Below are 15,494 nucleotides of genomic sequence, written 5' to 3' on the forward strand. Positions count from 1 at the left end.
AGATTCGTGAAACCGACCGTTAGAATCTGCCGGAAGAACATCAACTTCTGCATGTGTCGACAAGGTAGCGAACCTTTGTAATCACATCAGTGACGTATAACAGATAGATATATTCGCCGGTTAAGGTTGCCGATAACACGTACTGTCTGGGGAGATTCTCGAAACATTTTTCATGTCAATCGGTTTGGAGTTCTGAAAACTTCAGGATTTTCTTCAATTTCGGTATTTTCCATACTGATTATGATACCAGCAGCAGTCAGAGTTATCTGTCTCTCGTGGTCTAGAGACACCGTTTATGTGAAGGACTCATTCGAGGGATTTGTGATTGTTTACGAATACGAACGTAACCTTTGAGAGTGACAGAGTTCCGTAACGTCGTTTTATGTCGTTTGAGGTTTTTCTTTTTCACACCGAGCTCACCAATGAAGATGCCGCAAGTATTCAGAGTTCAATAACATTTTAACCAGTAACATCTTCTGTAATTGAATGGTGCCCACTCACTGAAATCAAATGTCAGAAGAGGTGCGAAGATATATTTGATAGAATATCGTTATATCGAGAAGTGACTAATCTAAGCTGACTAGTGGTTGGAGGAGATGTGAAGCGCAGAGTACTCACTTGTGATATGGTGCGGATGCGTGACTGAGAGCCTTTAGCTAGGTGAGTCGAAGACTTACAGAGTTATTTATTTTGGGATTTTATTTACTACTACATGAACACCCCGAGTAATAAATATCCGGTCAATGTTTATTCATTATTTCACATCGATTATGAATTTAGAGAAGGGATTGTTCTTCACATTTTTTATTTTTCAAACGTGAATAAATACCATTTTACCATCTTTGTCTACTACCAAATGTCAGTGATCATTGAACGACGATTTTATTTCAAGATATCTAAGAAAGAAAACACTAGAAAATCAGCCATTTTATTGATACCATAGCCTTGAAACTTAAAGCGAAAAGTCGGCTAGGTGATTAGTTTTACTTCGCAATTCATCCTTACATGTCATTGTTTAAATTCATACATGTGAATTTAGTCGCGTAATCTTAAAACGGGTTGGCCACATGGGTTCTTTCGATGCTTATGGTCCGAATTCGCAAGCCTTAACGTTCTTCGACCCTGAAGAGAATGATTTAATTGGAGGAGATACACAGGGACCTGATTATGACTGTTCTGATTTCACTCTGCCTTCACAGTCTCAAACACAGGCATCTCAACTTGACCCTGATAAAAATTGCTTCTCTCAGCAGGTATGTTGGTACTATACTTAGTCTTATATGTTATCAGCATGATGGGTCCAATACCATTGACGTGCTGTCCCAACGTGTTGCTGACTTGGACTTCAAAGATGAGGACATAGATGACTCTAGTGTCGACTTACCAGAGCACGCATGTGCTTACTGCGGTATTCATGACCCTGCTTGTGTAGTATTTTGTAACACCACGAAGAAGTGGTTTTGCAATGGTCGAGGCAACACCTCAGGGAGGTTAGTCAACTACGTATATTATTTTGTTCAGTCATATCATCAATCATCTTGTTAGAGCTCGTGCGAAAGAAGTTACTTTGCACAAAGACGGACCTTTAAAAGATACTCTCTTGGAATGCTATGTATGTGGGTCAAAAAATGTTTTTCTGCTTGGTTTTGTGCCGGCGAAGTCAGAGTCTGTCGTCGTGCTTCTGTGCCGTAACATCTGTGCTAATGCCAACAAAGACATGTACTGGGATCCTGCTCAGTGGCAACCGATAATTCAAGGACGTCAGTTTCTTGCTTGGCTTGTGAAAGTTCCAAGTGATGAACAGCAAGCAAAAGCTCGTCAGATATCGGCTCAACAAATAAACCGACTGGAAGAAATATGGAAAGAAAATCCTCAGGCGGCAGTCGAGGATCTAGAGAAACCCGGTGCAGATAACGAAGTCAACCCAGTATTGTTAAGGTAAGCTTTACCCCCGAGCTCCTCATCTCTTAAAGATATGAAAATTCACAGCAGTATCGAGATGTATTCATACCTTTAGTGGAATTAGAGGCTGACTACGACAAAAAGATCAAAGAATCGCTGAAGTTGGAGAATGTTTCCGTTCGTTGGGAGACTGCCCTTAACAAACGCCGAGTGGCTTACTTCCGGATTCCAGGTGCTAACGAAGGTACATAAGTTATTAGTATTTCAAGTTTTCTCATACATTACACCTGGATTTTTAAGTTCTCAGTCATGTATATAATTTTTTTTAAAAATAGCTTGCAGATAAAACTACAGGTTTTTCAATATCATACTGAAAATACATGGCAACGAAGTCTTCGGGTCCGTACAGTGAATCGCTCTTATGTTATAACGTTGTCCTTATGATTTCAGAGCATTTCGTGAAGCTAGTTTTATAGAACAAAGTGAATGCTTACTATAATCTGTAAATCTTCCACACTAACTTTTGCCGATAGAGATTATCCTATTGGTTCGTGTATGCATTCCTTTAACGTATTTACTTTATGTGCTGAGTGATATTTGCATATGATTTTGATATATCTTCACTAATACATCGTATTACTTTCTAGGCCCAGAACTACGTATTATGCATGGGGATGAGTTGATCATTCGTCAATTTAACAGTCCAAACGATTATTTGGTTGGTGACGGTCATGTTATCAAAGTGCCTGACAGTAAGTTTGTGCATCATATGACATATATATACGAACTTTATACAGGTGTATATTACCATTTGCATAGTCATTTTATGTGCCTAACCGTACTTCAGATTTTATTCGTATTTCTCCTAAAGATATGCTTCAAGTAACAAGTTAGTGAGCATGGCAATAATTTATGTTGTGTGTAAATAAACTAGTCATCAGGTGTTTTAATCATTCGATGACAGTGAAATTGGAATATTACAGAGAAAGCTAGTATGGCTTTTGCGCAAGGATGACACGGGGGAACCTGAACTTCCTCTTGTATAGTTCTCAGTAGCGCAAATGCATTCACTGTTTTTCCTTAGGTCCTACGTTTCTAAATACCTTCCAAATTTTCTTGTTTTACATATCCATATTTTATCGAATTGTATCTTCGATGGCCATTTCTGTTCCCACTAATACTGTTACAGCCTCTACTGAATTTACCCTAACAATTTCATCTCTCTGTGCTAATGGGGTATAACGACTTATACTGGTGTACGTATTTACCAAGTTCTATGTTACGTATAAATAGCTAACTAAATTCTATCATTTTGTTGGTATCTGCGTGAATTTAGATGATAGAGTGGCTTGAATAGATTTAAATATCTTCTGAAAATGTCTCACTTGTTCTGAGCTAATGCAATTAGTTTTTATTTAAAATACCGTCAAAAAATCATACTACCAAACATCAAATTTAAGTTCACTCGCACACGTGTTTGGCACTAATTGCCATTTCCAAAATAATGTTGAGGTATCCATTTCATATCATCACTACGTTCTGCTGTTATCAAAAGAAAATCCTTGTGTCAATTAAATATTGGACTGGTCAAATTGTGGATGAGCATCTCTTCCTTTTGTAAGACTGTACACTTCCCATGGCAGATCAAAAACGATAATTGTCTGTAAGCTTTTTCGTAGGTTGTTACTATCTTAGTACCTATTAATAACTTGTGGGAGATAGTGGTCACAATAACTCACAAAGTTGGCTGACGATTCTCGTGGGGTTTACCAAAATATACTTAGAAGTAAAGATTCATTTTTATTTGACTAGTTTCAGTGCCGTTTATTTGTAGATGTAGGTGAGGTATGGCTATATAAAGCGATTCTACTTTATGGCTGCAAAACATTACCTTTTAGGGTAGTTACTTGTGATCTATTAGTATTTGATGACATATTGCTCGCATCTGCTGGAATCACCGGGTAAGTAATAGTGAGGATAGACGCAGGGTATTACGGAATGATGGTGAATCAGTCTATGAAGTTGTGAATCTTCATCAACTGAGATGGTTAGGCCATGTGTCGCGTATGCCTGAACACCGTTTACCACGGCGCAAAAAGCTGACTAGTGTTGGAGACGGTTGAAAGAAAGTTATGGTTGACTAAATCAAAGTGCGGTATCAGCGCTTGAAGTCACTAACTTCTGGTCTAAACCATGTTGGTAGATGCAGACTACTTGGTTGGAGACTGATATGGCTCAGAATCGACCACGATGGCGTAGGTGTATACACCTTGTCTAGCCTTAGACCGTAAAATTAGAATTACGAACTAATTCTCCTTATATGCAATCTTTCTTTTATATATTACTATCATTAAAGTAACTATGAATTTGTTCATCTTGTGCTAATGAGGTTTGGCAACTTGGACCGATGCACATATGTGCCTGGTCCTACGTTGTAGCTGACTGACTTAAACCGATGTACATACGTACCAGATTCTACCTTATGACTGGCTGTGATGTGGATGCCAGTATATTACGGCATTGCAATCTTTTATCAAGTGATTAAAAACTGGGTCTAGATCGCAGACCCTAATAGTCTCATCTTGATTTTGATCGGTTTCAGACGTGGTCGTTTTTCACCGTTCCTAAAATGAGGTTTTTGATGCGACTGAATTATGTTTCATTTTATTGTGCTATTCTAATAAGACAAAAATATGAAGTGGATTTCGCTTATGTACTTTTCATCTCTTCAATAAATTTTACTACAAGGTGATGCTTCATGTTTTCTCCTTAGATTTCAGTGATGAAGTTGGTTTGGAAATGAAGCAAGTCATTGATACACCTCTAGAACCTGTGACGTACAAAATCGAATTTAAATGGAAGTCAACTCCATTCGATAGAATGAGACGAGCGATTTCTGTCGTTACCGACGAACAACACGGTTTATTACCACCATATATATTCTACCGATTGCTTGGCCAAGAATTAGATGATATGGTGTTAAAGTGCAACTTACCTAAACGCTATTCTGCACCAGACTTACCGGAGCTAAATCACAGCCAAGTGTTTGCCGTCAAAACAGTTCTCCAACGTCCACTTAGTCTAATACAGGGTCCACCCGGAACGGGTAAAACTGTGACGTCTGCATCAATAGTTTATCACTTGAACCAAATACATCAAAAAAAGGTATTGGTTGTAGCTCCTAGCAACACTGCAGTCGACCAGTTGTGCGAAAAGATTGACCGTACCGGATTAAAAGTTGTGCGCCTATGTGCAAGATCTAGAGAAGCTCTAGCATCTCCTGTCAGCCGTCTTATGCTACACATACAGGCCCAAAATGTGAAAGGTCATAGTGAACTCCGAAAGTTACAACAATTGAAAGATGAGACTGGTGAACTGAGTCAGGATGATGATAAACGTTATCGAGTTCTAAAACGGGAACTTGAACGTAAGTTACGAGTTTTAACAAAACTTTTATACTATGTGTGAACTGTAGGGGCTAAGAAATACTGATTATCACAATTAGTTCCTTTTGTAAAAGCGTTAATAAAGTTAAAAAAATATTTGGTCACATTAAAGACCTATATATATATATATATATCGTCAGAAAGATTTTGTGGAGATTGTAGTAATTTAATAGTTCAATTCACTAGTCGATTAAAGCTAGAACACCATGGAAAACCTGGAAGCACTAAAAGTCGTCCCGTCCTAGTGTGGGACTCCTTGACAGTGTGCATCCACGATCAGTCCTCCAGCGCTCCCAGGTTTTCCATGGTGCTCTAGCTTTAATCGACTCATGAATTCAACTATTAAAATGTATGATTATTGCTTATTTGCTTTTTATTTACTTAAACACATGAACATAGGCGCAACGAGGTACCAAATAGATATGCGCCACGTAAACCATTCGATTTGTGTGAGAGCTGTGGCACTGCTCGGGTGCCCAGATCGTAGCAGATGGCTTTCTTAGCAGGCCCACGCCCCGAGCCTTCGACTTAAAGGCCTGACCCATCAGACCGTGGAGCAACTTCAAGGGATACAGTCTCATGGCAATCGGTGACCACTAATAGGTTCAAACGCCATTTGTTCCCTCAGGATCCTGGAGTTCATGTGCACCATTGGTTTGGAATCAGAGTTTTCCAACTTCCCCAGGTGGACCTTCCATACCCACCAACCTGGTTAGAGCGCCGGACATTGGCTTTTCGTCCTCTCAATTTCGTAAACAATAGTATGGTCGTGTGAGGGCAGTGAATGAGACTTTCCTGACAGTGGTTGTATGCACGTGGCCATGTGAGAGCGTTTCGAGAGGAAGAGCTGACTCTCCCCACTGTCGTCCGTACCAGAGCATTTGGGGGTTATAGTTATTGTTATTATTATTAACTGGTTATTTTCTATCAGAAAACGCATTGGTATTGTCTATGGCATTATGTAACCAAGCATCACTTTCTGTATTTAGTTGTCTAATAAGTGTTCTGTTTTTCTCATCAGGGGAACTCCTTATGGCAGCTGATGTGGTTTGCTGTACATGTGTAACTGCTGGTGATGCACGTCTGGAGCGCTTAAGTTTTCATTCCGTTTTAATTGATGAGTCTACCCAGGCTACTGAACCAGAGTGTCTAATACCATTAATGGTAGGTTGTCGCCAGGTTGTTCTAGTTGGTGATCATTGTCAATTGGGACCTGTAATTACGTGTAAAAAAGCTGCTAGCGCCGGATTAACTCAGAGTTTGTTTGAGCGATTTGTTTTGCTGGGTATTCGACCTATACGTCTACAGGTACGTCAGATATTTTGAATCATGCATCTTCGTTGAAACAAACGCTTGTTTTTGCACGTTTTAATTTCCGAATGTAGCAAAGTGGTCTTACCAAATGAAATAACCGTTTTTTCCACACAGTAGTCGTTTGCATTTTAAGTCAGTCAGCTACAACGTAGGACCAGGCACATATATGCATCGGTCCAAGTTGCCATACCTCATTAGCACAGCAAGATGAACACCAGATTCATAGTAGTTAAGTCAATGGTGGTAATATATAAAAGAAAGATTGCATATAAGGATATAGTACAGGAAGAAAGAATTACTTCGTAGAAAGAAAGATATGAAGCGATTTTAATCGCACAGTTTAAGGGAAGATAGAGTGTATACACCTACGCCATTGTGATCGATTCTAAGCCATGTCACACATAGTCTACAATCATTGGTTGCGATGGTCACGCGGACACCAACCAAGTAGTCTGCATCTACCAACATGACTCAAACTAGAAGTTAGTGACTTCAAGCACTGATGCCACGATTTGGCTTGGCCGCCCCTAACCTTCTTCCAACCATCTCCAACACCGGTTAGCACTGCACGTCGTGGTAATCGGTGTCCGGGCATACGCAACACGTGACCCAACCATCTCAGTCGATGAAGATTAACAAACTCGTCAACTGATTTACCATCATTCCCTAATACCCTGCGTCTAACCTCACTATTACTTTTAAGATGGTAACCTGTCTCGATTCTGTATTGTATTTGAGTTTCCTAAGCTGCCGATATCTAATGGTATTACAGGCGCTTCATAAATAAAATAGTTGGACGATTTAAAACACCTGTAATAAGTTTCAGTAATCATCCGAAGTCCTCGCTCGTTTCGAAAGGCAGTGTGTTTAATGTTGTCGCTGGAACTGAGATTGATGAGCTTAAGGATTCCGTAGGTTTACTGACCTGTTTTGGTTATCATGATTTTAATTCAACTAAGCCAATGAATATATCTAGCATTCCACTCAATAGATATCGACATCCCCAAAACTTTAGCATATAATGTACTAAAGTGTAAGCAGTTAGATTAGATACTTGGGTTTCGTCCCGTTTATTTTGTTTTAGAAAGTCAGGCATCACTAGCTCTGACGCAAAAGCTTAACTGAGAGAAAATACATTCGACTGCTAAGTTCTGTCATTGTGCGTTTGCTCGTAATAATATATTATAAATTGGAATAAAGAATATAAAATACAGATCCTATAACTCATTGTTTCAATTAATTTCTACTTGACATCCAAGTAATATCGTAAAGAGCATATTCCAATCTGATTGTTTGGTACTTCTATTGTTAAGGTCCAGTATCGTATGCACCCCGCTCTTTCGGCCTTCCCAAGTAATGTTTTTTATGAAGGTAGTTTGCAAAATGGAGTGACAGCAGAGGATCGTTGCAAAAAGATCGATTTTCCATGGCCAAATCCAGACAGGCCTATGTTTTTCTACTGCACATCTGGACAGGAAGAAATATCCGGTAATGGTGTATCATACCTAAATCGAACAGAGGCAGCAACAGTTGAAAAAATCGTCACAAAGTGAGTTAACTTAAAGATTTTTAATTTGTATTTTTGTTACTTTCTATGAGACATAAATTGTTCCCTATAAATTTAACTTATTTTGTTGTATTAAGAACGTTTATTGTCATTTCATCTTACTTGTGTGTGGGCTGTGATACTGCCCAGGGGCCACACCCGGGGCCTTCGATCTGAAGGTCTGATCCACAAGGTAGTGGAGCAACGCAAGGAGATGCAGTCCCATGGTAGCCAGTGACCAACCATTGGTTCATACGCCATTTGTTCCTCCAGGATACTGGAGCCCATGTGCACCAATGGTTTGGGATCAGGGTTTTCCAACTCCCCTAAGTGGAGTCTCCGTGTCCACCAACCCGGTTAAAGCGCCGGAAATTCGTTTTTCGTCCTCTCAATTTCGTAAACATCCCCACCACGAGAAAACAGTGAGTAGAACGTTAGTAACCACTGGTTACCGATTTAGGCCAAAGTGACCTGTTTTTTTGCAATGAACTAAACCTGCTTTTGCTGTGAACTAGTTGTGGATTTTCATGCCCGTTGAATCAGCTAATACTGTTCACTATGTATTCTAAAACGATTGATAACCCATACGACATAAGGATTCGTTCCTCAAACTACCGATCAGGAAGATCATACAAGTATCTCGCACTATTTCATACTATTCAGACGTTAAATGATATATTTATTTACTTGAAATATAATAATAATAAAGCACGCCGTGAATATTAATATGAATAGTATGTCAGTAGCTAGATTGCTGTAACTTACGGATGGCAAATTTATTGTCATGGTTAATAATATCGAACAAAAGTTTAGATTTAAGATCATACAGAAATCAATTGTTTGATAAATGAATACATGTTACGAAATCACTAGAAAATAGCTTCTCAGGGTCTATACTTTTAAATGTTCACCTCTTGGCACCCCCATTGTAGAAAATTTAGTTGTATAACCATGCCTAAGAGTTGATCCATGATCAATCGAGTTTTTCGTAATTTTAGTTTAGAATTCGCCATTGTCCTTTGTATTTATAAAGCATCATTCTAAACATAATTCAGTATCACTCAATTAAAATGGCATAAAATACTGTCAAATATTTGTTTAGCTTTCATTTTACTGTTGGCACAGTTCCCATTAACTTAAGTTTGATGTCGCTTATCAGTGTTACAATCAGGTACTTAGTATATTTTGGTGTTCTTCAATTCTATTTGACCTCCACTTTAAATTAATTTAAACTTGCTAGCCACTAGCACATGTTTCAAGTATAAACTCTGCAATTTGTTTTACAGGATGCTGAAAATAGGTGTTCATCCGAATACTATCGGAGTAATCACACCTTATGAGGGACAACGTGCATACTTAGCACATTATCTTCATTATTCTGGTTCCTTAAATGCCAAATTGTACCAAGAAATCGAAATCGCTAGCGTGGATGCCTTCCAGGGGCGAGAAAAGGATTATATCATTTTGTCCTGTGTCCGAGCAAATGAAAATCAAGGTATTGGTTTTCTCAATGATCCACGCCGTTTGAATGTTGCTCTCACTCGTGCTCGTTACGGATTAATAGTAGTTGGAAATCCAAAGGCTTTGTGCAAGGTAATGTTTTTATTTTTTGCAGTGTATTATGAGTATATTGAATTTATCTTGATAATTGGTGTTTTAGACCAAACCATTCATTGTCCTAGTGGATAATATACTTCGCAGGATTTATTTTTTAAGAAAATACACAAATCCTACAAATTTTGCATATCAACTTTAAATCATTTGTACATAAGTCTGAAATCCTACAGACAATTTAACGTACGAATATATGATTCATTAAACTTTATGGTTGTAACGTTCACCGTATTGTAGAATTCATTTGCAGTGAAAGTTAACTTCGTATGAATCCTTGTCTTTCATTCTGACATGAATATTCTACTTTTCAGCAACCACTTTGGAACCAGCTGCTACACTTTTATCGTGATCAGCATTTACTCGTGGAGGGACCCTTAAACAATCTAGGTGAATACATGTTACAGTTTCCTAGACCCAAAGTTCCGTACACTTTCAAACCTGGTGGGCATTATCTAGCGCAGTTATCCGCAAATCCCGCATTATTAAATAGCAGTCAGTTAAATGGGCAATTGAATACACACCCCGGAAATCAATTTAATTATCTTTCTCATGTTTCAAATCCGTCTCAACCATGTTTTGATAATCCTAATGGACCAACAGCCTTAGTAGCAGCTATGGCGGCAGCGGCTGCTGCGGCTTACTTCGGAGGATCTGGTTCAAATACGCGCCCGAATGTCTCAACCTTAGGATTACATGGGTCGTCAGCACTCAACCAACCTGGAGCAAGCCATGCTGCAGCTTATGCTGTTGCGGCTGCTGCAGCTGCTCAACATCAATCAAGTCAACCGTATTCTAGTCAAACAAATGGTAGTTCTCATAGTATGCATCAACTATTAAACCAGTCATTATTCGACCAGGTTGGGTATATAGGACCAAATCGACAATATGCAGAAGCCAACGCTAGTTCAAGTAAGTAATTCATTGAGTAATATATATACATCACCTCAGTTTCCTGTCGATCGCAAATAGAAGTTCGAGTGAAATATTTTTCGACAATTTTACTGATATGAAGGCAACCAGTAAAGTGCAAAGTTTTCTGTGGAGTCCTCTGTATTCATAACTGTTTCATGTGATTTTCTGAAGTTTATTGTGAGGTTTCTAGTGGTGGTGGTGGTACTCAAGATGCATTTCAACAAGCTTGATATGGCCATCGAGACCTGTTCTTCATATTCCCGACCGAAGCTGCTACGTTGACGCGGTGGTCGGGCTTGCCTATCGTGATGACCCAACCGAGCTATATTGGCTGGAACATATGTTCCTGTAGGTTCTACCATGCCAGGCAGGTCGATTGGTGAACGGTAAGACTAAAAGCAGCAACTCAAGGTCCGAGGGCGAAGTCGTACTGATGACTGTAGAGAGGTGTGACAGCAGTAAGGTGTTTCCTTCAGACAACCAGCATGACAGTGATGCTGCCTTCCCACAAGGAGGGGTGGGGTTAGAAAAGGTCGACCCTAAAAATGTCACACCTCACCTTACCTCACGGATTTCCGTCTTCGGCGGTAAGGCCCTTTGAAGAACGGAGCTAACACGTCAAAAACCTTCCACAAAAAGGCCATGCGCGACCGGCCTCAAGCAGTTATCCCTTGGGCTCTACAGTCACGCTCCCAGGTCGTCAAGACCAACACTAATCCAATTTCCTTTTCAGGTTCCTCGAAAAATATCCTTCCACGGTGTGGGCAGCCGGGAAGTGACATCAGCCCTCATACCCGTAACAGCACACGAGATCAAGTTGGTCACATTCAAATCCTTCCCACACCTCCTAATACCTCTCTTATCTCCATGACTAACCCTCCTCACGTCTCTTTATCACCTCGCACCGCTAGGGCAAACGATTCGAGTACGTGGAACGCTATTCCTGGTCTTCTGAAACCACGCTCTAAACTGCACGTAGGAGCCTGTTTATACTCTTGCTACCTCTACCACTACGGGATTTGGATCGACAACTGCATCTCTGTGCTAAGGTGGTGTGGCAACTCGAACTGATGTACGTACGTACAAAGTTCTACGTTGTTACTGACTGACTGACTGTTCTTCATATAGGTTTACACTTAACAATCTTTAGATATTAAATATATGTAGGCTGTTTTATAATTTTTATTAGTAAAACACTAATCCAATAGTCATCTGACTGTTATAATTTTTCTTCATATCCTTTGAAATTCACTTGATATTTCACATTATTTTTTGATGATTACCTAGCTTATATTTCCAGTTTTCCAAGAAATATATGCTCTCTCAACGACAACGTGATGTAAACTCGTATATACGAGGTCATGCATAATTAAGGGCATATACTCGTTGAATTGTTGGCACTACACAGAAGAGGTTAAAATTTGAAAATTTTAGTTGCAAGCGTTAAAGCCTAAAAAACTCGCCCTTTGTAAGGATGACATCAAAGTGTTCTTATAAGATAGTTCCTGACAAAGTTTGTCACTACCTCATTCTACTGTTGACTTCTTTTATCACTCGTTTTATCTAGATCTTCCTATGCCACTCAGCATGTTGATGCCTGCTGGTCGAATATCGAATCCTACCAACGCAGCAAATCCGTTTGCGTCTTCTGGTCATTTTGGCAATGGAAAATATGGCACCAACCTTGGGGCAGCTGCGCCACTTGGTAGATCAATACAAACTTTGGGTCCACTAAACGTGCATCCCAACTACTCACAACTAAATACGGGAAGTACGAGAGCACCAGGCGGTCCTCTTCCTGGAAATAACGTGGTTGGTTCTGCAGCTCCTCGGTATCTTGGAAATGCACGTCGAAATGTACAAGCTAGTTCACAAAATGCTTCGGTTGGCGCTTCAAAGTCACGTCAAATTGATGGGCCCAGTAGTCTGATCAACATTTCTGTGGAACGCGGTAATACTAAAACTTCCAACTCAGGTGCTGGTCTACTTTCTCAGCCTGGTTTGTCAGAATTTTCTGGAACTCAAGGCACATCTGGTCTTAGTAACATGGGTGTATTCAGTAGTCAGTCGCGTAATTCAGGACTTTCCGGTTTATCTCAGGTAGTTTAATCTTTGATACTCACATTAGGTTTTACCGATATACATGGTTGTTAGTCATAAGGATATTTGTTTCGTAGATCTTTGTGAATAGTTATGTATTTCTCCTAGCTTTGATTTCCTGTTCTTTTAAAGGACAAGTTAGTAGGTTATTTCCTTAACCTTAATGCAAACCTTCGTAATTCTTTGTTGAGAAAATATCATAGGTATCCGGATTTGCAAACGCTTTTGCGCAGTGCATTTGCGCCTTTAATGTTTTGTATCGATTCATTGTCCATATGCAGATAAAAATTTTAATATTCACTTATTGATGCTAGTTTATTACAAATTCACTTATTACACTGACTAATCACCGACATAAAAGCCTTAAAACAATTATATAAGTTATTTCATTGGTGCTTTCTATTTAAAGTCGAATATCAAAACTCTAATTTATGTTTCTAGGAGAGCACTTCGTTGGACTTTCGTCTTGGTCAGGGTGCCAGTCAAATGGACAACTTGCTTCTTTCTCAAGATTCTACATTTCAAGGTGCAACTGTACCTGCGAGCAAAGCAAATTCACAAAGGGGATCAAATTTGTTCGCTACCGGAAGCGAGGATCATACCAACATAAATTTCGATTCTGGTCTGGTTAATGGGACCGATTTAGAAAATATTGGTGTCTCTCAAAACGCAGTCAGCTGTGCGAGCAGTGGTGCACCGCTCTCGCAGTTTTAGGGATCTCATCCGGCTTAACTTTGGGCCGCGTATCAATGATCATCAACGAACATATAGTTTCTCAAGGGTGTCTGTCTACAGACATCTGCAGCGACGACGGAATAAATCGATTATTCGGAGTGCATCACTTGGAAGTACAAAAAATATAAAAACCAACATGCACTCCGAAGGTTGCACTACTTGTTTTTAACCCCCTGACTATACTAATTCGTATTAATATTTGGTTACAAGGTGTTTACTTTCGTTATAAACTCCTCAATATACAAAGCTTTTATTCTACTAATAACCTGGTTGCCTTTCAACTTCAAAAAGAGGGACAATGTGATGACGTGTTTGTAGCTTCTATTTAAGACTAGAATGTTTTGTCGGTTCGTACAACGCGTTGTTCCAACCCCGTCCTCCTGTAGTTCGAACGCATTTTCAGATATAAATTCTTCATTTCTTCGAAAAACTGAGGGTCTTGTAGGCTGAAATCATGAATTTTTAAAAAAATTTTCTTACTATCTTTTGTTGCACTCTAAAGCCTTATGAAAGTCCGTCTTGCAAATGTACATTGCTGCCCAGTAGTATTTTTGTGTACAGTTTGACCATTCTGAAAACATGGAATGTTCAGTAGTGAATAATACTTACCGTCCCAAAGCTTCGCGCATTGTTTCGTTCTCAATCTGTCTTGCATAAGCGCCGGTATAATGCTCTCCTCTTCAACCTTCGTGATTTCTTTACTTTCAGGGTCACCTGCAGAAGGGTTGAAGTGTCAAAGTTTTAGCAACTAGCTTAACATTCGAAATTGCAACTAAAATACAGTAATACCTGATACAAATTATTAGGACAGAATTCAATTCAGCGAGACGAAATTTAAGACAGGTATGCAGCGGTGTGTTAACCTTTTTGCATCTACCACTGGGATCAGGTCGAAAGTGAATGTGTCGGAAATACCTTATCGATGGTGTCGTTGAGTAATCGCTAATGTATAGTGTGACCGCCTGATGAACAAAGTTGTAGTTAAACTTAGACTAATAAGTAATGGTTGCAACTCAGTTGGAAGGATAATTTAATCGAGTGGATTTGTTTCGTTAGAGATGAATAAAACCAGAACAGCCGAACCTTGGATTTACCGACTGTAGATCGGAACTATGGATGAGTGTTTCGGTAGAAGAGTGATGCAGTCGAAGATCGGTTCTTATGCTTCAATACATGTTTTTTAGGTCTTAAATATTGTGTTGCCCTGGTTGGCTTCATATTAACCATTAAAGATTTCCTCGTTTTGAATCATGCGTCTCATCTTAGTTTCAAAATCGGATATACCCACTCTTGTTACGCACAAAAAACAAAGTATGTAATCTTGTGTATGAATTTTATTTTCGACTTACCTAGGCCCAATGGGCCGCTTATTTCTTCTGACGGGATCAAGGTAAATTCTACACTTTGACGTTTGGAGAAAAAGGTACCCATTTCCAGCAATTGTCTGTTTTACTTCCTGAAAACCGTGGGATATAAGGCAGCTATGGTTCGAAATTGCAGCACTTTGTTACCATCAAATCTATCGGAAATAGACAAACATACTAAAAACTTCAGCAACTCTTAGAAGCTGTAGATGTTAAGTGTTTTTGCATGCAAGTCTGAACCCAGAGTTAGTGCGCTTGCACAAGTCACTCAGGATTAAGGGGGGTTGCAATCTCTAACAAGATTCATCTCTTACCTGAGGTCTTCAGTCAGCTGACTGACTGAGGTCTTCAACTTGTTCACCTGGTTTAACAATGACGCATGTGAAAATCAAGCGAACAAACTTTTCGTGTAAATATTAGAAACTACGAGGCTGGTGGGTGCTTTTTTCATACCAATGTGTAGCCTATAGTTCTTATGGATGGATGGTGTGGTTTGATGATGGGGAAATCAGTGCACTACTGTGAAGCACCTGGTAAGGTGCCGCATATTAAAGGCGGAAA

General features: G+C 39.5%; 1 protein-coding gene across 2 annotated transcripts; it reads left to right on the forward strand.

The window, feature by feature from the left end:
- The first annotated feature begins 1,013 nt into the window (after positions 1–1,013).
- UPF1_1 (ATP-dependent helicase NAM7) lies at positions 1,014–13,834 on the forward strand. 2 transcript variants are annotated; one of them, XM_051209919.1, is made up of 12 exons: positions 1,014–1,253; positions 1,291–1,490; positions 1,522–1,938; positions 1,974–2,146; positions 2,550–2,654; positions 4,676–5,329; positions 6,370–6,656; positions 7,976–8,211; positions 9,495–9,801; positions 10,134–10,731; positions 12,302–12,834; positions 13,276–13,834. In XM_051209919.1, exons 1-12 carry the CDS (start codon positions 1,068–1,070, stop codon positions 13,546–13,548), a joined length of 3,969 nt encoding a protein of 1,322 aa, XP_051075406.1. In that variant the 5' UTR covers positions 1,014–1,067; the 3' UTR covers positions 13,549–13,834. The 2 variants fall into 2 exon arrangements, with proteins under 2 accessions (XP_051075406.1, XP_051075407.1); XM_051209920.1 differs by having other exon boundaries at positions 1,044–1,253; positions 1,291–1,938.
- The last annotated feature ends 1,660 nt before the right edge of the window (positions 13,835–15,494 follow it).

Source organism: Schistosoma haematobium, chromosome 1 (genome assembly GCF_000699445.3).
Source record: "Schistosoma haematobium chromosome 1, whole genome shotgun sequence".
Lineage (NCBI taxonomy): Eukaryota > Metazoa > Platyhelminthes > Trematoda > Strigeidida > Schistosomatidae > Schistosoma > Schistosoma haematobium.